This window comes from Xiphias gladius, chromosome 20, assembly GCF_016859285.1.
Source record: "Xiphias gladius isolate SHS-SW01 ecotype Sanya breed wild chromosome 20, ASM1685928v1, whole genome shotgun sequence".
Taxonomy (NCBI): Eukaryota; Metazoa; Chordata; class Actinopteri; order Istiophoriformes; family Xiphiidae; genus Xiphias; species Xiphias gladius.
This window is the reverse complement of record NC_053419.1, coordinates 5,318,985-5,343,609: the sequence shown is the minus strand read 5'-3', so window position 1 is coordinate 5,343,609 and position 24,625 is coordinate 5,318,985. Positions and strand designations below refer to the sequence as shown.

Below are 24,625 nucleotides of genomic sequence, written 5' to 3'. Positions count from 1 at the left end.
CATGGATTCTGCCCATTTCTGTACAACAGACCTGTGCACACTGACTGTGTGTAGCAACTGGTGCTATAGTAGTCTGAGATGCTGCCCAGAAGTGCTGGGTGGATGGACAAACTGTTGTTTAGTCAAGAAATTGTTTCAGAATGTAACACCCCTTAAAACAACAACTGATCATTTTACATTTCTGTTTGTGTATGGATTAACCAAATGAGATACAATGTGGAAATACAGCAGCTTTAGAGGAACTAGAGGTAGACGTACCAGCCATGCTAGCAGTGTGGCCCTAGGGATGGCACTGTTGGTTGGTTGGTCAGTCGGTCAGCCCACCACTTGTGTCCAGATTAAAAATATCTCAATATATCTGCTCAGTGGATTGCCATTGAAGTTTATAGAAACATCCACGTCCCCAGAGGATGGATCCTAATGGCACTGGTGATCCCCTGACTTTTCCTCTAGCAACAGCAAGAGGTCCACACTTGAGTGAAATGCCTCAACAACTGTTGGATGAATTGCCATGAAATTTGGTTAATTTGCAGAATGAATTATATTCCCATCGGACTCAGCTTTCTTACCTGCTAAACATGAAAAAGTTAGTGTGTAGACATTTAGATCAAAGCACCACCATGCCAAAGAACAGCCTCAGAGAGCTGCTAACATGGCAGTAGACTCTTGTTTCACCTTGGACAAAGTCAGGCTGGTGGTTTCCCCCCTGCTGCAGGTGATATTTTCTGAGCAGTATGTAGTTTTCAAAAATGTATAGAATTACAAACCTACACAAAATCACAACAAAACTTCAAATCTGCAAATAGTGAACCTGATGAGTAATTTAGGTTGCAATTGACAGTGAGTTGGAAATCTTCAGTTCACTACTTCATGAACGGAGTGAAATGAGGAATCTTCTGGTGTTAGAAATGATATTTCCCTAATGATGAGTATCAGCCTATCCTGTGATTAAAGTAGGTGGTATAATTATTCTCCATTAGGGTTTTAAAATACAAATCAGGAATGTCAGAGCGGTGTAACTGTGTGACTTTGTTGATGGTGTTTGCAGCTGACAGATTGCTGAAGCATTGCAGCTGTACTTCAGGAAGTCTCAGCTGTGTTTTTCACAGCACGCACTTCTTTTTTTTATTTTGAAAGATATGAATGTGAACATCTGTTGAACATATGAGAGACAACTGAGTGTGGAATCCTTCTCCTGTTTCCAGGTCATCTGCCAGTTCTGGGTATTGTAGCTGTGGGATCCGGCTTAGCGCTCATCATCTTTGGAATCTCCAGTTTCCTCATTTACAGGTGAGTTTGATTTCTTCGAGCTGACGCCTCCTGTCTGTACTGTTTATTGTCCAAAAAGCAGATATGTTTTTTTTCTTGTAAAGACAGACAGAGAGAGAGAGAGATGTTTGAAACAGGATTTATGGGTCGTGCTGCTGTAGGTGCCAGTGTGGTATTTACACAATTGTTGCCACGGCAACAGCTCAGCAGGTGACGGCACTAAAGCAGTGGTGGAGTGTGTTTAAGCTGCCAAGTGAGCTCATATACTGGCCCCAGACAACCCTTACTGCTATTCTTATTTAATGATCATTAGTGTGATCATTAAGTTTATTTGCTTTGCTCTGGATTAAAGCTAAATGCCACCGATTTTAATAATTCACACACTGCTGATGTCAGGTGGAAAACATCAGCCTAGGTGATTTTTGTTCTTCTCTGAAAGGATTACATGTTCGTTTGTTGGTTGTCATAAGTCTTGTGGTTTATAAAACCCTTAAAAGGGTTTAAAAGAGCGCAAGGATGCTTTGTTTTCAACAAAAAAAGTAACCTGTGTTTCTTACACTGCAAAACAAGCCTTTAGATAGCAAAAATCTCAATCCAGTGAAGTCATTTTGTCAGAAATTGAGTACTAAATTGTGCAACCGAAAACATCTGCCACTGTTGTAAGATCAGGTTAATGTGGTTCAAATTCAAATCAACTTTCTAGAATCAGGTCTGTTGTTTCCAGATGAATACTGACAGTCACTTCTAGACATTGTTGAAACAAACAAGACCTGAGGTTTTTTTCCTCTGTTAAAGGTTTTCATGGGGGAGTTTTCCCTTATCCGAACAAAGGGTGTAGCATAGTGGGTGTTGTATGCTGTATGGATTGTAAAGATTTGACTTTAAGCTATATAAATAGAATAGAATAGACTTGACTGTGGCTGTGGTCATGTTCTCAGGAATTTTGGGATTTTAACATCATGTTTACATTCTACAATCACAAAAATGTTTTTTTTTAATAGTTTCCAATGTGACGCTTGGCAAAAATGTACTTAGTTGTATTTTTCCTACTAGAAGATCTCCTCTTGGTCTTCCTTTAGACCAAAACCTTACTTAAAAGTGAAAAGAATGAATATAATATGGAGAAAATACATAAGTCAGGGTGTTTTCGGTGTCAAGTAGAACGTTTTGTTGGGGGGGTTGGGGTCATGCTGGAGGAATTTGCACTCATGACCTCAGTGTTTCTAAAATCCTGGCTACAGCCTCGAAACAAGTTTAATAATATTCAAAACAGGTTAAATAACTTACTGTTCTGGCAGATTTTTTCCACTTGACTTTTACGAGGGACTTTTGATTTTGAAACTTTTATGACTCCACAGCAGACAAAAATAACACAAGTTAATAAGAAGGAGATGTCTTGCGGTGTATCATTCGCTGAATCCAAAAGTCTTGAGATAGTCAGCAAAATCTGCAGAATAGATGAGATTATTGGACCTTATCTCAACTTATTTCAAAAATAGAAGAGACCAAGAACTGAATAGCATGAACGATGTCAGGTATGCCGTACTGCAGGTGTTATTAGACATCGTACAGATCCTACAGACTCTGTGTGTGGGAAGTTAAAAATGAACTGGACTTGATTATATGTAATAATATGCATACTTAAATAAGTGATTGTGTTTAACTGTTCACTGTGTGTTTAAGATAAATTCATTACCTGCGACATAATTTCTAATGGTTATAAGTCTGTGCTCGGCATTCAGCTGTAACAATCAATTCAAATGAAATTGTTACAGTGTCCCCAATGGCACAGTCTACATGTTTGTGGAAATCATTCCAAGTATTAGATTGAGCCTCTTTTAATCACACAGGATATTAATCATGCATGCCCCAAGCAATTGAGCTACTGGAAGAATACTAAATTCTGCTAAATATCATGGGTACAACTCTGCATTTAATGAGAGAAAATTAATGTTTCTATTTTTCCCTTTTACATCACTTCTTCAAAGTTGTCTCCTTCTCCCTTATTTACGTTCACGACCAACAAACACAATGATTTTCAAGTAACGAGGAGCTGATTTATGTGTCACTACGCAGCTCTAACTAACAAATGACACCGGTAATCCGATCACTTTTCTAATACTGACTATTAACACAAACAAGTGTTAATCACCAGCCAATCAGAATGGATTTTGATCAGAGGAATGGTGGAAGAAAGACGGAGGAGCATCTATCCACCTGAGGTAAATCCACTAAACCTGAATCTGAGTTGATCATGTTTGATATCAAATAACTACCAGATAATTAGACTCAGAGCATGCCCTTAATTCTGAAAACATTAAGATTTTCTTTTCTGGTTTTTCAGCTCACTGTACAGCAAACACAGCACGGGTGCCGAACTAGCTAGCTAGTTTTCCTGGACTCTTGCCTGGTAAGTTTTGTGAATTCTGTTCTTCTTTTCTTGGAGTACTTTTTTTTTTTTTTTTAAACCGGGATCAGACTCTCACTCTTTTACGGCAACGAGTGTCTATTTCTGTCCCAACAGGGAGACCCTGTGTATGCATTTTGTGGTCCTGACCCACAGTTTTGCCCTCTCTGCCCTAGTCAGACTATATTTATATCAATGACAGTTTTATATATGGAAAACTATTTCTCACAAGCCCGAACATGTTGTCTTTTATTGGAGTTTGAGTTGACTTCATGCGTCTCAAGGTCATGAAATTGTAAATGTAAACCTCCTGTTCAAGTACAAAGCATAAAATACACCATCTTTAGATGCTGGAGGTTTTTCTGTGACGGCTCTGTTTGATACCAAAGGCTAATAAATCGCTTCCTGTTTTTGCAGACACCAGTGGAACTTAGCTGATGGACACAAAGGCAGACAGCAGAACTTTTTACAACCACCTAAAGTTCAACCAGCTGCTGAAAGGCCTCCATGTTCAGTACTTGACCTACAAAAACACCACTAGAATGTTTAAAACACTTCAGAGTTTTGTCACTGTTAGTAGTTATTCTCAGATCAATCAGTCGACAAGATTCTCAAGCTTGGGGTCGCTTGATATGCATATAGGGTTGCAATTTATAAGATGGATATATTAATATATATTTTATATTTTTTTAGTCAGAAGAATTTAATAGAATATATATGATCTTTCTAATAATTATATATTTGCTGCTGCTTATGTGTTTGGTTTTTAATACATTTAGCAAAAGATTTTATACTCATTAATTAAATCTTTTTGGGATAAATTTGGGATTTAAATCTATTTCACAGGGCAGAAAAGGATGAGATCTATCCCTATACGGTGAAATTATTGGTGTATTTTGTATAAGGAACGGGTGGCGGGCTAGATCATTTTTTTTGTAACAGATTGCTTCTCTGACATAATACAACTCGCAACTGTTGCTAGTGTGAAATGTACACGATAGTAAGATTTTGTTGAACATGCAATTAAATAAAAAGCAACCTTTGTATTAAGTCTGTTTCTTTGTATTGCTTTGTGGTAAAACATATGCAGTGCAACAAAATATTTGAAAATCTTAATAGTAATAGCTTCAAATTCATTGTTGTTTTTTTTTCTTTGTTTTTAAAAAAACAAAAAGAAAAATTCTTTTTTCAAGCAAATTTTTTAGTAATGAGTGTCCGTACCTGAAATAAGATGGAATAAAGTAGATCACTGTTTCACTTGCTGAAACAAGCAGATTTCTATGAAAAACAGGTTATTTATGCTCAAGTTACCGGCAGATTTTTCACTTGTTTTTTTAAACAAATAATATTTTAAAACTAAAGACTTTTTTGCAGTGTACATATGCAAATTTGTGAAAATAAAGTAATGCTCACCAGGTTATACATTTTATCGAGCTACTGTTAAATATTATCCTGCAGCACTCGGTAGATTTAACCAGGTGGACGGTCGGCTGCTCTCATTTGATTCGGGAGTCTGGTGTGCAGCAGCAGTGCGAGTGGATGTTGAGCAGAGCAGGAGTTGCTCTGTTGTTTTAATGGAGGGGTTGGTCCAGCAGAGGTATTCACATATGGGACTTATGAAACAATAGGCCCAGTGTGGAGCCCCACACTTTGCCCCTCTGGCTGCCAGAGGTCTCTAAATGAGGCTCTTTAAATAGACTCTACCTTTTTTTTTTTTGGGTGTAGGTGGATGGGGCTGGAGGGCACCGCTGGTTTAATGGTGTTTCCTGTTCTGAAAATGGTTTCGCGTAGGCACGGTCTGGAGTATTTGTAGACACAAACAAGCATTAGAATCCCCTTTACATTTCTGGGTCCACCAACACAGAGTGTCCTGGAGAAAAAGAGGTTAAGAAAAAAAAGGAAGCAAGAAAAAAACGGTCCACTTTTGGGGCCGACTAGGATGGTTCGGGGAAAGGCTAAAACACGGTGATATGCAAACGCTGCAATAATTTCCTGCAGCCATCTGGAAGTGTTTTGCACCTTTTAGATCGGATTGGAATGTGTGGGCTCTGCTCGTTTTTCATTATTAAATGTTTCAAACTGAAAATGAATTTCCTCCTTCATACCAAAAAAACAAAAAACAAAAACCTCTTTGGTTTTCATAACTCTGGACTAATACTTATTTTTGAGCATTTTTTGTTGTAAATCATTAAGTGTCAAGAAACAGCAGAGCACCTCCTCTGAGATTTACCCCAGATGTGTTGATTTACTGGAATGCCTCTTCCCCTCTGTGGTTCTTGGTGTTTGCCAGTCATACTGATGCTCAAAAAAAACACTCAAAACATGTCTGAAATATCACTGACATGTAAATTACTAGATTCATTAATTTGGTTAGGCTCTGCAAATGATAGGAGGTGGTTTAAGGTTGTGGAGCAGTTTTCTATCTATCCATTCACAGAGTTATATCGTACCATTTGAAAAGTTACACTGACTGGGCCAAAGGAGACACCTGAACTAACCAGCCGAACCGGTTTTACTCAGCGACCTATTTACACTGTAAAAACACTGAGTATAACATCACATAAACTAACCTAAAATACTTGCTTAAGACAACGTAACCTAAAATACACTAACATAATTTAACCTAACGCAACATAACTAAAAATAATGTAATCGAATGTAACATAATAACGTAGCCTAATCTTAACCTAAACTAACATAACCTGATAACATAATATCGCATAAGGAAATGCCATGTAACCACTAACATGCAACATAAAGTAACCTAATGCAAAAATATAAGGCAATGACACAGCGTAAGGCAATGTGATGACATAATGCAGCGACGCAACAACGCAATGCAATTACACGACGCGACGCAACAACGTGGCGCAATAAAGTGCGACAAAAACGTAACACAACACAATGTAATGTAAAATAACATAACATAACGACAAAACACATAACATAACCTGTAAAATATACTGAAATAAAAAAACAATTTTTCCATAAAATGGTGCTAAGTGAACTAGTAATCTACTGTATCTTCACATTTATCTTCACCGAACAAGTTTGTCACATTATTTTATGCTTGGCTCCGTTTTAACATACAAAGTTACAAAGCAGTCACAGGTTCAGTCCTCAGAATACAGCCCCTTCATATTAGCAAGTCTAAATGGTTACTCCTAGAAATAAATACCACTTAATCACTCTATTTGCAAATACTACCATATTTTGACACCATTATGGAGGTGAGCACCATTGCAACATAATGGCTTATCACTTCCGAGTGCAATACAGTTGTTTCCTTTTTTTTACTGTAAAATGTCACATTGAGTTCCTGTTACTGTAGTCTGTTGTTTACCGTTTTGTGCTTTCAAGCATTACGGTATTATCTTATTGTATTTTCAATTCCAAAGTCTCCAAAGTCTTATTCAATATGGTTACAAATACTGGTTTGTGTGTGAGCTATTTCCCTTGTTGCCCTTTGAATAATTTTCGAGAAAATGGCCATGGCAAACTCTGTTGTGATGAGAAGTAGTTACTGTTTGATGGTAACCTGACTGATGCAATGTTCCGATCCTCTGATAAACATATTTCATGATCCATTCTCATACGTTATGTGAGATTTTGAGCCACACCGTTACATTATTTTGTGTTCAGAGTTTTGCACATTGGAATGATGCTGTGAAAATTGAGCACAAGAAATCATAAAATATTATAAAGACGTTCGAGACATTAAGTCTAATCCATAACTCTTCTCATATATATGTTTGTTTTAATGGTTCGGTTACATTACTTCTTGAAGTTTTAAGGAACCATAATTCCTATAGTTTTTATGCTGGGAGTTATTTTTGTACCAGTGTTAGTGCTAAGATAAGGTTAAAACATCTGAGTCCGCTTGCAGTCAGTTTGTTAAAAATAAAGAGTGTGGGAGTAAGAATTGAAGTGGTTCTAATCTTCATCATGGTTATGACTGTTTTTTTCATTTTTCACAAAACAAAAGACAAAACCCATGAGTCATCAGAACAAGTCTCCATCATGTACCTTTCTGTAAAGTAGAAGATCGAAGGCTTTGCTGTAGTTTTACCTTAAGTACAGTGCATGCTGGGAGATATGAGAACCTTAATTTAACAATTTTAGTGAATGCTCAGCATAAAATTCAATCAACTCACTGTTTCAAGTTTTTCACAAGGGTAAAAAAAGGTAACTAGTTGTTTTTATGTTGATTTGACTTTTAACCAAAATTCATATTTACATTAAGTTACTGATTAAAAACCTGTTGATTTAGCTAATTTCCAGTATGGTCCCTTCTGTGGAACTGCTGTTGTGTATTTCAGCATGTTTTTGAAAGAAAGTGCCCTTTGTCCAGGCCTATACAAATATTAACCTGAAAAAGTGCTTTTCCACTTCACCAAAGTCGAATAAGCAGAGCACATGCACCAGTGAATTTAAAATCTAAAAGAGCACAAACACACAAGCCTGCATGCATCAACACATGTTCATAACTATTTGCAAACGCTGGACGTGAAGCATTCTGCAATCAGATCTGAGCCCCCCCTATCTCAGGAAATACCTCCAGGAAAGATGGAGATCAAACGCAACTGCACAAATGGAGCAATTAGCTCTTTGTTTAAGATGACTTGCCAGATTAAATCAATGTTGTTTTAAACTTCATAAACTAATTCCTGAAGGTAAAACAGAGGGTCAGCAGACCACCTTGCCTCTTAGGGAGTTTTATTCATTTTTTTAGTTCCAGATTCAAACCTGCGCAGTCACAGCTTTGTGGTAAAAACATGAGCTCACGACCTGTGCAACATCCCCAACCCAATGCTCCTCGTGCGAGATTGGTCCTCTGTTCTATGTGCTGCTGTCCGTGTTGATTTCCCCACCTGGTTTTTCCTTTGTGCAGGAAACTCAAGCTGGAGAAAGAGCTGGCTGGAATGCTGTGGAGGATTCGGTGGGAGGATCTTCAGTTCGAGAGCCCCAGTAAATACCACAAACGAGCCGGTAGTCGACTCACCCTCTCACAGGTAGAGGACCTTCTCAAACAGGGCTGTTGGAACAGCACATTTATGTACTTTCACTGTGGCAAACGTATGCAGGTGAGAGGACTGAAAAGAAGTGTGCCAGAATTGAAGACTAAATATCACGCCCTCATGAGGTCATGCTAAAGCTAGCAGCCCTGAATATTTCCTAATAATTCGGAGCTTTATATCGCCTTTTATTCCATCGGTATTGCCGGCACGGCCGCCAATGTGCGATTAACCAGTTGTCGTTCTTCTGGCAGGTTACTCTGCCATGTTTGCCAGTAGGAAAGACTCAACACTGGGTCCACAGCTTTTATTCATACAGGCCTGATTATCATTCTCGAGATGTTGCTGCTGTAAAATTGGACCCACCAGGAATGTAAAATGCTAATCTGACATGTTTGAAGTTTAGAGCTTCACCCTGTTTACACGCTGTGTGCTGTGTATTAAAATGCAGTTTGTGGTTTCTGTGCATCTCCTCTGGGTTGTATTTCGTCCCACACGTGCAAGCGTTCACGAAAAGCACATGCACACACCTTTTTCATTACTGATTTTCAGTCCAATTCCTGGGATAATGTGTGTGTGTGGAAAACACAGTGATTTTCCAGACCGACGTATTTTCCAGTGTGCCACGTGTTGCCAATATTTGCATTCTATACAAATGTGCAGTTGACTGTGCTGGCTGTTTGCAAGCAGTGCGCCCACTTGAATTTTACTCTCTCTGTGTGCACTGCCGACATTCGCCCAAGGACTCGAGTTGGTGTTGTAAAAACCGAAAACACGTTATTTTCTCAAATAGTAATGACAGGAAATTTCATGTTGCACAGAGAAGTATTTTGGATATGAATGTCCCTCTTTAGGAATCTACACTGTAGTGAAGTGGAAACACAGTCTTAAATGACCAAAACTGAATCCTCTTCTCTCTAATCTACACACACTAACTGAGATTTTTTTCTTCTCACTACTCCTTTCCACCTTCTCAGAGAGGCTCCAGCTATGGCTCCCTGATAACTGCCCATGGAAAATATCAGCTATTTGCAAAAACGGGCTATTTTAAGGTAAGGCTTAGTGAGTTCTGACATTTTCAACTCCTGCGCACTCCTTTCCCGCCCACATGCGTGCACACTCGCGGAGAAAGCCGCAGAGGGGAGAGAAGGAGAGAGTGTGGGCGAATTTATGTAGTTGGTTTTAATGCGAGCTGCAGAATGTGTCAATTTTCTTCTTCTTCTTTTTTTTTTCTTTCTCTGTTTCTACACTCCCACCTCGCAGTCTGGACATGGCCATCAAGTTGTTGCTGCTGTTCATTTATATGTTTAAGACGGAGGAGGTGTGAGGAAATGTAACAAAAAGAGGCCGCTGAATAATGAGATAACTGTCTTTGTTTTGAGCTGCATGACGTGGGTTTCTATATAGCGTGAATGTCTCATGGACCATTGGAGGTACAGATACACCTCTCAGTTTCAGTAGAGGCCTGAGGTCATTACATCAGACACAAAAGCACAAAGTGAGAGAGGTGCAGGGGCCTTGACAACCTGGAAAATATTGGGAAAGAAACTCCGAAGTGAATAGTTTTTTTCATTCGGCAATCATACACCAAATGTATCTGCTTTCATACATACAGTCATCATCAGCTTCCAACTGTATATTTCATATTGAATAAAACTTAAAGCTCTCGCATGGACTCACACCTCAGCTATCGGCTTTGTGTCTTAGCTGCTACAGCAGCGTTTTTTTGCCAGTCTGTCATGTTTGTGGCTCTGAGGAATTCATCTCGCTTCCTTTGTTTAACTGATCCTCACATATCAAACGACAGACACAGTTCTTCTCCTGCAGTGTTCAAAACAGGGCCTTAATGTACCTACAGGATATACTGCAAGATGCTGTCCTCTCCTCTGAATGCTGTTTGATTTCGTCTCGCCATTTTCATGGCCCCTTATTTGTACTTTTTTTAGAATCTATATGGTGGTCTTACATCTAGTCAAAAGTGCATTCTCGTTATAGTCTTCATCTCTTCATATAATAAAAGGCTTTGTATAAACTGAACTCTGCATCAGCGCTGTCTCTCAGACTGGGTTGATCGCTCTGTCTCTTCTTGTGTTGCACACAGGGGAACCTGGTGGCCATCAAGCATGTCAACAAGAAGAGGATAGAGCTGACCAGACAAGTTTTACTGGAACTCAAACATGTAAGTGTTCATTAAAAGTTCAGTCTTTTGATTGATTTGATTATTTTGTGTTGATCAAGTCAAATCAGTTTGACTTATGTAGTCCAAATCACGAATGAGGGCATTACAATCTGTACAACTTATGACACTCTGTTTTTAAACCAATGATTTCTATTAAAAACTTTATTTAAAGCAGAAATCACCTGTTTGAGAATTTCGTACAATCTATTTTCTTGTACGTTTTCTCTAGTATATTCAGCACTTATTGAAAAAGCATTGAACCATTGGCAGTTGGTCCAAATGCAGCTGCTCGGCTTTTAATTGGAACTGGGAGACGGGAACGCATTGCTCCAATTTTAGTATCCCTTCACTAGTGTCTAATCATTTCAATGACACAGTTCCAAATGCCTCATAAGGCTTTAACCAGATTGGCTCCACGCTACATTTCTGACTTACTGAAGCCATACTGTACAAAGGTGAACACTAATGTCGGCAGAAAAAGCCCTTCTCACAGTTCCTAAGTCTGCATTTGCTACAGAGTGTGACCGTACATTTGCGGTCATGGCAGCTAAACTTCCAGTCATAATCTGTGCTACAACTTCCACATTTTCTTTTACACATTTCTTTTAACCTGGCTTTTAATTTACCATTTTTATGTAATTTTATCTGGTTATACATTTCACTGAATCATTTATTGCTGTCTCTTATGTTCTTTGTTTAACCACTTTGTAACTATGTTGAGAAAAGTGCTCTACAAACAAAGTTATTATATTATTGTTAGTACCACTCGTTGGACTTCCAATCATCAGGTGAACATAAACACAACTCCAAATTGGCACTAATGTTACTATGTGTCTGGTGGCTGTGTAAATAAAGTAGTGTTTGCTACCAAGTTGATAATCTGTTAGTGTTGTGTTTTCATCTCGTTTCTGCTGCCCTCAAGTGCCCCAAAAGTAACTGAATTCAGGTTTAAGCAATGCAGTGCTAGTTGGTTTGTCTGTCCAACACTTCGATCCGCAACAAGACATCTCGGCAGGAAAGGGCCAGAATGTCATAGAATTTGGATATTCTTACTCCCTAGAGGATGAATCTTGATATTTTTGATTACCACCCCCCTAAAATCACTATAAGGTTAAAGTTCTGCCTGTACAAAGAAATATCAACATTTAATGGGAATATTGCAATTAAATTTGCTGAGCTTATTCATGCTCTGCGAAGGAATGCTTTAAATGCTTCATGGTCTTTCCTTTAGTGGCATCCTCAGGACAAAAATTACATTTTTAAGTCTCTGTTCTGTTTAGACTTTAAAAAGTTTAAGATCTTCTTCTACACCCCAAAGCACTTTTGTACTTTCGGATGTGGTGATACAGACTCTGGACGATACTCGCAGTTTCATTTTTAGTCGTTTTTTTTTTCCTCAGAGAAAGAATCCAAAATTCTTGCATTTGGCTATGAAATATGTCCATTGGCTTGTTCTGCTTTCAGTGGCCTCGGTTTGAAGAAAGCCATACACTGAGACCTTGGGGTGAATTGTAAAAAAACCTCAACGAGTTGTATTCATCAAATCATTTTTCCTCCCGCTAAAATAAAACAGCCATGAACTGACGTTATTGCACTTGTTACCACTGCAGGGGAAAGACCTTCATACAAATCTCAATTACCCCACCTGCAAAATAGGCTCCTGCAAAATGGCACTATTTCACCATATTGGCTTGGAATATTTTTTTCTGACTCAGTAGGACAGTAAAAGCTTCTTTTTTTTATTTTTTGGAACTGTTTGCAAGACGCAGAGCCTGGCTCCCTATTAGCATGCTCAAAAGGAGGCTGTGACTAGTTCCACTGCAGGATGTTACTCAAGCGTTTGCAGCAAAGAATTAAAAACCTGAAAACTGTCTCATTAACATCAGCGACAGCAGCTGCTGATGAAGAGGTGCCTTTGGCTGGAAAATATTTGGAAGGGAGCGATAAGGAAAGTTGGGGATCAAAAAATTCCACACAAGCTATGTGGTTTGGTGATGGAAACACAGTGTAGCACAAGGAAATCCCTAACTCGGAAATCACAGAGGCGCTCATGAACAAGATGGATGCTCATGGGGAAGTTTTTTGGCCATTTCCTCACTTTCAACATCTTTCAGTCTTCAGCTTTCTTTACTCAAATTCTCTCTGTCTCAGCTCTGTCTTTTTGGTCCTTTTTTCAAGTGAGTTGGAAGAGAGGAGTTTGGGCTGCTTGGATGTCTCTGTGGCCTCTTGGTCAGTCAGCAGGCACACATGGGAGAATGGCTGCTGTCTGAGCTGGCAGCTTCTCAGATGCCTCTGGGGCCTGATCGGCTGTCAAACCTCAGCTCATGAAAAAGCCAACCAGATGGGGGAAGAGACGGATCTGCCAGTGGAAACTTAACCACTTGTCTTCCAGCTCTATCTCCTCCTCCTCTTCCTCCCCCTAACACCCCCCCCCCCACCAGTGTGCAGCAAGGGAAATTATGTAGGCCAAAGGGTAGGCTAACATCTCCCAAGCCGTGAAACTAACCCCCTGGTTATGGTGTGAGAGCGGCTGTCACTCACTGCACTCAAGGAAGAAAAGAACACTGTTGAAATTATGAACACTGTTTTTGAAGTCTCATGCTGGCTGCAGGAAGATTTTCTCTTTTTTTAACTTCTGCTTCTGTCAGTGCTCATATGGGTTGGAATGAAGGAAGACGTCCATGTAGCTTGTTTCTATAAACGAAAATTACTGGGCTTTTTCACACTTTCTCATAAAAATAATCTGCCAGAAAATGCTCTCTAAGTTCCCTGTTAATCACGGAACCTCAAACATATCTGTTTTAATACTTTTTATGATTAAAGTGATTCATATTTTGGAAGGCATTTTGTATTGTAAAACCAGTGTGATTAGTGATTATTTTCCAGTAGAGCAGCTTTACACGTTTCGCATGCTCCACTCTCATAGTCCTGCTCGTACATCCTCTCAACAACTCAACATTTTTTTTTTTTTTTTTTTTTCTCTTCAGCATCCCCAGCACACTGGCTCATTCATAACCTCCAAGGGCAATTTATGCACATGCACACGTTTCAACTGGGTGCCCTGAGCAGGAATCTCAACATGTAGAAAAAAACACTGTGCCAGCTAGCTAACTGCAAATAGACTATTTTGATGAACTGCTGGCAGCGTTATTCTCAAAACTTTGTATATAAATGAACCGTCAGTGCTCTCCCCCGTCCTCTGTTTCCACGGGGTTTGGTAATGTGATGTTTGGAAAGAGTTACACTCACAGTTGCAGGGTGTTTGTGTGCTTATTTTCAGATGAGAGACGTTCAGTTCAACCATCTAACCAGGTTCATTGGGGCCTGCATTGACCCTCCCAACATCTGCATCGTAACAGAGTACTGTCCCAGAGGCAGCCTGCAGGTAATGTCTACTGCTCCTATACTTTTACCTATATACATGACCTACTCTGATACTCAAGAGGGGTTATGCCAAACTGTTGAAATTGCTGCTACTTGAAGTCCCCCTCCACTAAAAACTGCGTTTTGCTCATTGTTACTTTAGACCTTCACTGTGTAGAATAATGTACGTTGTTTGCTATTCTGCAGAATAGAGTGGGTGCATTTTTTTTATTTTTATTAACGTAATTTTCACTGTTTTTGTGGGGAAAAAAAACATTAGACACAAATTATTATTCAAAGCAGGGTATTTGACACGTCTTGAAAAATGTCTGATGGGGCCATTTAAAATGAATCAGCCAATATTTGAAAACCAAATCGAAAAAATTAAAGGAGTAGTTCAACATTTTGGGAGAGACGCTTATTAGCTTTCTAGCTGAGTGTTTGATGAGAAGATCGACACCACTCTCATGTCTGTGCAATAACTCTGAGGCTGCAGCCGGCAGCTGGTTAGCTTATCTTAGCATAAAGACTGGAAGTAGGGGGAAACAGCTAGCCTGAGACTGTCTGAAAGTTCAAAAATCCACCTACCAGCATCTCTAAAGCTCAGTAATTAACACGTTGTATATCATTTGTTTAGTCTACAAACAAACTGAAATGTAAAAAGGAAGCTCCAGAAAGTCATTGCGCCTGCCTAGTGGTCACCAAGAAACAGTTACAGCTTGACAACAATTTTGATCAGATTCATTAAGAAGCTATTTATCACACGGAAAATGCCAAACATTTTCTGATTCCAGCTTCTCAAATGAAAGGATTATCTGATCCTCTTTGTTTTATACCATTATAAACAGACTATCTTTGGCTTCTGGACTGTTGGTCGGACAAAACAAGCTATTTGAAGACACTACTTCCTGACAGTTTACAGCTTGAAACTGAGAAATCCAATGAATCAGTAATGGAAATAACTGTTAGCTGCAGCCTTATACATCTTCCATATTTTTTTACATTCAAGTTAGTGCAGTAGTTCATGGAAAAAGCCAGAATGTTTTAAAATGCCGTAATCTTCTAATAAGTTTCTGGATCCACACCAGAAAATACAAATCCCTTGATTCTTCACTCGTGACTTGCCAAATGTTCCACCAAATTTAATTAAAATCATTTACCAGGCTTTTCGTTATCTGCTAACAAACAAACATTAAACAACCAAGTTAAACATTTCAGTACGAGTACCAGGGTGAACTGTTTTACCATAGACAGCCTATTTCTGGCAGTGTGTATACCAAGCTCTGCCCACGGAGCTCTACAGGACCAACTGAAATCACTTTATTTAGTCCACAGTGAGCATACAGTATGTGTTTTGACATATTTTTGTCTCTGTCTTATATGCAGTTTTTGCTATTTGTCTTAAGAAATATACGATGTTTGATGTTAAGTTGTTCTTGGCCTTCCTCTTAAAATGGACGAGCTGGAAACTCAGCCATGGACTCCATCACTCACACTTGCAGAGGAAGACCTCTGTGTAAAAGACAAATAGTTGAAGCTGATGTGATGTGGCTGAATGTCAAATCTGGACCCAGATTCCAGTAACTGGCTGGCTGCAGGGCCTTTGAGGGTTATTCATTAACATCCCCCACTGCTAAGTTTGTGACCCTCAGAATGAAAAAGAATACACTGAAGGTGGTTCTGTATTTAGTCCAGAAATAAACTTTGGGGCTGAAATGGCTGCCGAGAAGCCCTTGGGAGTTAAAAAGATAAAGCAGAAGCTAGATTCCTTTTCTTGTCTGTGAAAGTTTACTTCTCTATTTTTCATTTGTTTTTGTTTCTCCAGGATATTTTGGAGAATGAGAGCATTAACCTGGACTGGATGTTCCGCTACTCGCTGATCAATGACATTGTGAAGGTATGCCGTGGTCAGACTGCACTGTAAACAAAAACCAGGAGTCAAAGGCAGGACAGAGGCATCGCAAAGTTAGCAAAAAGGGTTACACACAAAAGATATCCAGGTTGCCATGGTTTCAGGAAAAATGTGAGTGAGGCAGAGAAACATGCACAGAAATGTATTTTTGGCATGGTGCACTGTATGAAACTACAGTAAATATTGCCATTATATAGTGTTAAGTGGGACAGAAATATAATCATAAAACTTTGCTCGAATTTCCCGCAAGCTTAATCAAAAATAATCATGGACGTATTTTTGAAGATTTTTTTTTAATGGGTACTAATAAACAAACAGGATGTATACAAAACACATCAGTATACAACAAGAAAGATATGAAAGATATAAGGCAGCCTAGCTAAAGCCAGCAATGTGCACCAACAACAGGTTTCATTTAAGGTAGATTTTAAAAGGGTTATGTTATGTTTCAAAAGAATAGTAACTTTTTTTTAATGGGTACTAATAAAGAGGCTTTTTGCCAGGATCTCTTAGTCGGATTTGATATTAGACTGCCTCCATGACGAAGCGCTGCTGCTGAGTTGCTCCACACAGCTAGCAGCGTTCTGCAGAGAAGAGGCGCTAGTGAAGCTCTGAGGGTGTTTGACTCACCGTTTCCACAAAATGTTGAATACATGTGTACATTCAGTACCCTCCGTCCCCTTCCCAAATGAATTAACAGTAATTTCACAGAAATTCCCTCATGACTGTGGCGTCCTTGAAACATGGCATCTTTTCAAAACCCTCAGCATACATCCACTTGTCAAAGCATATTATTTCCATATGCCTGGAGTCGTGTGTTTTCATGAGAGAGACAGGGAGAGAAAGAGAGGGAGAGAGAACACCCCGTAATGCCTGACTTAACGCTCCTCTCCACCAGGGAATGAACTATCTCCACAACAGCTACATTGGCTGCCATGGAAATCTGAAGTCATCTAATTGTGTGGTGGACAGTCGATTTGTTTTGAAAATCACGGATTATGGCTTGGCCAGCTTCCGCTCATCCTGCGAAAACGATGACTCGCACGCACTCTATGCAAGTAAGTCGAGTTGGAGTTGGTTCGGCCACGGTACTGAATCTTTTCATTTACTAAAACATCAGCTACTGTTGTATTTCAGACCTTCCCAGAGTGTATCTCACTGTTATTTGTTTTTCAGAGAAGCTTTGGACGGCTCCTGAGCTGCTCATATATGACCGCCATCCTCCTCAAGGGACTCAGAAGGGTGATGTGTACAGTTTCGGCATCATACTGCAGGAAATAGCCCTGAGGAACGGACCTTTCTATGTGGAAGGCATGGACCTCAGCCCCAAAGGTAAACACAACTGCCTTTTATAGGCCAAAAGGAGGTCAGCTGACCACTGTGGCATCAAATGATCTGGATCCTGTAGATCAGCAAGTTAACACGTAAAACATGACCACAAAAGAAAAAAATCAAACAGATCAATCAGTACGTACACAATTCACTAACAAAACCATATTTAAATAATAACGTTAGAAAGTAACATTATAAGCTTCTTCATACTACAAACTAGACTGAGGAATACTGTATCTCTGAAGACTCAGCTTCAAGGACAAGGACAGAAAGTTCACATAATAGGAACATTCATTGGCTTTTCACTGGCATTTCAAAGTTGACTTCTGTAAGGTCAGGCTGCTATATCATGGCCCTGCAACCATGAACCCAAACAAAGAACACATGTTGGCCAGATGTCAAAAGCAGGTGAGGTCAAAAAAACCAACACATATCATATCTGAGAAATGAAAATGTGATCATTCCGAAGAAACAAACCAAAGAAAGCACAGATAAGTAAGATGAATAATAACAGTAAAATAAATAAAATAAAGGAATTTATTTCTGGAAGCAGCTTAGATGCTTATTGTATGTTAGTTAAGACGCTGCAGGCATTTTCAAAATTTCTATTCATGTATGGTTCTGAAGATGGTAAATATTTTATTTACTTAGTCTGTATTTAGCTGGGAAGGTGCCAATGAGATACAAAACACATCAGTATACAACAAGAAAGATATGAAAGATATAAGGCAGCCCAGCTAAAGCCAGCAATGTGCACCAGCAACAGGTTTCATTTAAGGTAGATTTTAAAAGGGTTATGTTATGCTTCAAAAGAATAGTAACTTTTTTTTTCAAAGAGTATGGAAACCAATGATCATAAGAAGAGAAAACAAAGCTGAGGCCCTGGGTACATAACATAGCAAGCCTGTCACCATAAAGAACGCTGCAGGTTTAAGACAGAACGCAGGCTCCAGTCTTCCGTGCTTTCACGGCCGTTCACCACCCCACACCCTTACTGTACTTTCAACCTCACTACATACTTTAAGGGGAACACTACTTGTAGTGACACTACTATATATTAAGTGCGGCTGAACCATTACGAACGTAATTCCGAGGGATTCTGGACTGAAAAAAAGAGAAGCTAAATGGCTGGAGAGACAAGTAGGTATTTGCCCAACAACACATGAAAGGATAGGTTCACATTTTTCAAATGAAAGCAGTCCTCACATGCCCTTACTGTTTGTAGCTTGAAGGCACTGTTTGTCGCTTTAATTATTCCCCTCTCCCATTCTGGCCGCAAAGAGATCTTTTCCAAAACGATTTGTGTATAAGTGATGGGAGTGGGGTCGGAAAAATTAAGTCCATAATATGAGGCTTCATCAGTATGAGTTGGACAAATCAAACGGTTATCTTCCAAAACTTGTGTTTTTAGTACAAAATTTCTTCTTCTTGTCACCATCCCTCCACCGCAGCTCAGCAGGAAAAACACTGCTCTAGGACACATAGAGAGGAAATTTGGTACTAAAAAACACATTGGAAGATTGTGTCCAACTCAGACTGCTTAAGCTTATTTGCTTCAGATGTACTTTGGAATGAATTTGCAGTACCCCACTCCTACTGGAAAACTCAAACACATTATTGTTATCTTCTGAAGTTAATGAAGACTTAAAGAAAATCTGAGCTTAATCACTGTGGACACTTTGGCTCGTCACCTGCCAACACCTCCCATATGTTGGTGATTGCGGTTTGACCGGTTTCTTCACCAGCACCACCACTTTGACCTCCACCACTGCCCCTGCTTAGTGACATTGGGAAAAACTTGAACTTTTAAAGCAGTTCGTGATCTCGACTTCAAATCGTACACATCCAAAGTGGATGGATGTGTACCTGTTCATCACCTGTTCTCTAGTGTCTGAATGTGTTGTAACCAGCACTGTAATTGTAATTTTGTGGTGACTTTAATGATGATAACAATAAGAGAAAGGAGAGGATGTAGAGGAATAATTGTGGGAAGGAAGTCTCTTACAAACTTTTAAATTGATTTCATTGATGGATCTAAGAGGAGAAATCAGCAACAGCATAGAGTTAATCTGAATTGAGGAATATATTAAGGCTCATCAAGTAGAAATAGCACATTAACACAAATACAGAACCATCAAAAGAATATCAATATTGCTGAAAAAAGTTATCTAGGTTTGAAAGTTCACTCTGTTTAGTAGTCACCGAGTGCAGCATCTCCTGCACTTAAAAATAAAATTCAGGAAAGTAAATTACACTGCAGCAGCATTATGGTAGCATTAAGGAGTTAATGGTTGGATACGGGCTCAGTGAATAGTTTTCACCTGCAGAGGTGTAAATCTAGAAAATCGAGTTCACGCTCATATGGTGTGAAGGAAAAGTTGGTTTATCATTCATTCACTTTTGGTGATGCTCCTATAGAAGTTTCAAGGTCTCTCCCAGGGGCCTTTGACAGATGTTTTATGAGTCCAAGGGGGCCTACATATGGAGCAGCCTCCCGCCTTACCATAAAATGGAAATAAGCCAAGCTTTGCTTGTCGTGGTTGGGTAGAAGTAAAGATAACTGGGACTAAGTTCTTTGTCGCAAGAAACACTAAAAGATGACTGTAATACTCCTTCTATTGAGAGACTCTCCTTCTTGTGATAAGGTTTGTCTCTTGTGATAAGGTTTTGTCTCCTATGTGGTAACTTACAATCTATTTCACTTTAACTATCAGTGTTCTGTGTGTTTATTTGTGTTTAGAGACCTTTGTAGAAAACCTTCCACAACAATGGGAAAAAAATGTGTTGGTGGTGAGCAAAATATCAGAAAGACCTTAGAATTCAAAAGCCTTGAGAAAAACATCTGTTTGGTTTCAGCTGGCCACATAGGGTACATATCCATGTGTTTTTAGCCATATCTTCAAACCGGAGTGGAAATTAAAAAAAAAAAAAAAATTTACATAAAGGGTTTTAAACTTGGCTTTAGGTGAAAAAGTTGATATAATGAAAAGATGTGATAAAGGATGAGGGAAACAGATTTTTCAAATATACCTTGATGTGACAGTACCTGCTTCTGATACTGCTTCTTCATTGCTACATGCTGGATGCTTTGTGAGCTTGTAATAACCAATGTGTTATACAGATCAAAATTTTGACCTGATGATGGTGGTAGATGAATGATTAAACCCTTAAAGGAGTAATTCGATATTTGGAGAAATGAGCTTATTCACTTTCTTGCTGGGAGTTAGATGAGCAGATTGATACCACTCACATGTCTGTAACGTAAATATGAAGCCAGCAGCCGGTTAGCTTAGCTTATCACAAAAGCTGGTAAAGGGGGGAAAGACCTCTTAATGGAGGTAACAAAATCTGCCCACCCACCCAAAATGTCGAACCATTCCTTTAAATAAGCATTTAATGCTAATCTGAAAAATACTAGAAACTATGGGCCCAAAATCTCAGTCTCAACCAAACCTTTTTTTAACTTCCCTGACTTAGTACAGGGCTGTTGTATCGTTTGTCCACCTTATGTACATATACCTAATACAGCGATGTTGAGCTACAGCTGCGCAGTACGATGCATCAAGTCACAGTGAACACAATGAAATGCCTGAACTGACTGATGATTATGACAGCTTGCTCGTCCAGACATACACACAAACACCACGATTCTCCCTCTAGACCATGATCTCTGTCCTCTCCACCGCAGAGATCGTACAAAAGGTGAGGAACGGTCAGAAGCCGTACTTTCGGCCTGCAACGGACAACAGATGCCACTCGGAGGAGCTAACCATCCTGATGGACGGCTGCTGGGCCGAAGACCCCGCAGAGAGGCCTGATTTCGGCCACATCAAGATCTACGTGGCTAAACTCAACAAGTGAGACCCACGCTTCACTTCTTTTCATTACCCACTCTGATACTCTGATAGTGCTTCTGCATGGCTACATGTGATAAGTGATAAACGAGATTTTTTTTCCCTGTAATTTGGTTGAAGTGACCCTTTAGTTGAAGGAATTAAATCATACCAAAACACTGGGAGCTGGATGCACTTTTGATTAATTTAACATTTTCTACACTTCCATCCTTTTTTTCAAAGAGGAGATAATTTGACAAATTGATACTGACAGAGGCTGTTTTTTTCCCACACTATCAATATCATCCCTGCCAAGCTCAACAAGTGAACACCGTGTGACAACCAGCTGTCCCACTGCCATGAAAGTTGATATGTTTAAGAAGTTCAAAAAGGCAAACAGGAAAAAAAAGGATCATGTACTGGAAATCAGCAAGACAATTTTAGATAAAAGGCTCTGTGTAATTCCTGACAGGAAGTGCTCTTTGTTGCCTTTCCATCTCTGAGTGCGTGTGTGTATGCTTGTGTAAGAAAGGGGAGTGTGTGAGTCCATGTTTCTGGTATTGTTTACAATGATCCCATGAATCATTCATATGCATATTTTGGTTCCGAGTTTTATGTTGACACAGGAAAGGACACTCACATGTTTTCCCTAGGGGAGCTCTGACAGCAAGAGTTACTGTATGAAGTGTCCCTGCTGATACACAGTGACTCTAGAGCACACACGCACAAAATTACACATGGGAATACACAAATTATCGCACATTTTTTAGATTTGAGGCTGGTAGGAGCTGTTTGGGAGTGTAGAACACTAGTATACTGTAAACGCCCAGACATAATTAGCTCTGTAAAAACACAATATAGAGGTAATACACTCTTTGCACAGAAGGTGAATTAAGAACTTAAGAACTAACCTTAGCCATTGGAGAATGCTAAAAGTTGCATGAAAGAGCATTTTCATAAGGATGGAAACATTCATGTTAAGCTGGACACAGTCAGTGGGGATTCGTCACTACAGATGCATGTTGGGTGGCTAACTGTTGTTCAAACCCACAGAACTATAAAAACCCGCTGAAAAGTTGGCTTCAAATCTTAAGTATTTATCTATAACACTGATATTCATAACTAAATGTACTGACCTGTTCTTGTATCCATTGCTCACAGTGTCTGATTGTGCTCCCTTTGTTCCTCAAAGGTATATTCTGGGACCTTTTTTACTCTCTCTTTACATGCTCCCTATTCGTTGACATTTGCTGACCTTTTTGTTGACAGGTTGGCTGTCTCTTATCATTGCTATGCCGATGATGTCCAGCTGTATATATTTGTGAAATCTGATGAACTTTTAAATCTGGCCATTTTACACAAGTGTCAAAATGACATGAGTGCTTTGATGTTTGCTAGTTTTCCGCCAATGAAACCACTAGAACTGAAGTTCTGGTCTTGGCACCAAATCAGACATTTAAAATTTTTCAACAGCACTTCTGGAAACCAAAGGTGACTCTCGGTTGAACTTTTGTCAGTTATTCAGTCCTGATAATTTCATTTAAGAAACATTGCCAAACTGCATCACCTCTTACCCAGCAGCTTGAACAAATCCTCCACTGTTTTGGTGCTTTGTGTCTTTACTATTATAATGCTCTATTTTCATGTTCAAGAAGCCATAGACTTGCTTCCGGTTAATTTCAAGACTGAGTTTTAAAAATCCTTCTTACTTTTAATTACTTTTTAGTAGGGCTGTATAAAAGAATTTATTTTCTGATTATTTGCTATTTTTATTTGAATCATCCAATATTGATTCTTAAAATCCCATGATTGATCTTGAAGACTCTAGACACTGATCTGAGCTCTGTATCAGTTTGTTGAAGAGATATTATCTCTGGCTACGAGGTGTGAAGCAGTGGACTTTATTCAGTCTGTCCCTGCCAGGGAGCTAACACTAGCTAACAGCTGTCTGCAGATATCAGACCGATATCTTGTCAACACAAACAGTGCCAATGAATTAGTGAGCAGACGTTCAGTTTCTGTCTTGTCTGTGTTCAAAGTGATCATTAAAGTGGATGTGCCGTACTTAGTTGAAGCATCTGCTATTGACAGTCGAGGTGCAGCTGTCTGGGACAACATTTATTTTTTAAAATAATAATGATGCCCTTGTAAGTAGGTGCAGGTTTTTTTTATTATTTTTGCTCAGCTGTTTCGCACATGTAGGCCTGATGTGTCATGTTCCCATTGTTTTACATTTGCCAAAGAAAATAAATCCTTGATGGACAGTTTTATAACCAGGAAAGGTGTTTTAGCCTATAATGTGCATGTTACCAAGTTTATATTCAAGGAAACAACAGTATTGCTCACTTGTTGAATCTAGAAGAAATTTAACAATAACGATCAGAGAAGCGCTTCACGCAACACCAGTATTTATCTGGTGTAACTGAATTATGGAGAACCGAATTGAAATGAACTGAATCTGGACTTTGCACATTGATCGAATCAGGAGATCAGTGCTGATATCCAGCCCTGCTTTTTAGGCCTTACGCAGTTTGGCTCCACCATATGAGTGAGTTGCTGATTCCTTACAGGTCCACTAGGCCTCTCAGGTTATAACAAAAAGGGCTCCTGGTTGTGCCCTGCTCAAAGTTCAAAAGTTGTGGGGACTGAGCTTTTTCAATTCTGGCTTCTAGCCTATCGAACACTGGGGGTTAGATCAAGAAGCTCTGTTGAGTGTTTAAATCTCATCTCAAAACTTGTTTATTTGCAAAGGTATTTTAGTGATAGTTCCTTGTTCCTTGATTTGTTGTTATTTCTTAAACAATTTTTGCTTGTGTTTGTTGTCATTATTTATTCAAATACTCTTATGGTCTTTTCTTAACTGTGAAACACTTTTTAACCCCGGTTTTGAAAAGCGCTATATAAATAAAGTTTTACTCACTTACTTCACTCACTAAATAAACACAAACCTCAGTTAAAAAAAGATTTTAACACTAAAAATCACAATGAACCTACTTCATCAGGACTGTGAACAAACCACCAACTCAATCATCAAATCAAGGCCTACATAATTCAAGACAAGATCCCAAAGTGTTTCCAAAAACACCAACTATGGTGCTGAACTTTAGAGAAAACGTATAAAATTTAGCATGAAGACATCTGAAATATATTAATTTGATGTAACAATACAGCCATAATAAACATGGCATCCTTGGGTTTGAATACTTCGCTCATTCAAAGCATCTTCCAGCTTTGATAAAATGTCGAAACAAGCGGATACAGATTTACACTATGTACTATATGTGTAATATTGTCATATAATGTTTAAAAAAATTT

At 39.1% G+C, this 24,625-nt stretch overlaps 1 protein-coding gene across 1 annotated transcript in view; it reads left to right on the top strand.

Annotated features, from left to right (window-relative positions):
* The window catches only part of LOC120806656 (atrial natriuretic peptide receptor 2), a 63,600-nt gene that overhangs the window by 23,545 nt on the left and 15,430 nt on the right, over positions 1–24,625 (top strand). Inside the window, exons 7-15 of the mRNA XM_040158018.1 lie at positions 1,206–1,290; positions 8,568–8,688; positions 9,669–9,743; positions 10,793–10,870; positions 14,151–14,255; positions 16,059–16,130; positions 17,044–17,203; positions 17,322–17,477; positions 21,166–21,334. Coding sequence (XP_040013952.1) covers positions 1,206–1,290; positions 8,568–8,688; positions 9,669–9,743; positions 10,793–10,870; positions 14,151–14,255; positions 16,059–16,130; positions 17,044–17,203; positions 17,322–17,477; positions 21,166–21,334 — 1,021 coding nt within the window. The remainder of the gene's footprint in view (positions 1–1,205; positions 1,291–8,567; positions 8,689–9,668; positions 9,744–10,792; positions 10,871–14,150; positions 14,256–16,058; positions 16,131–17,043; positions 17,204–17,321; positions 17,478–21,165; positions 21,335–24,625) is intronic.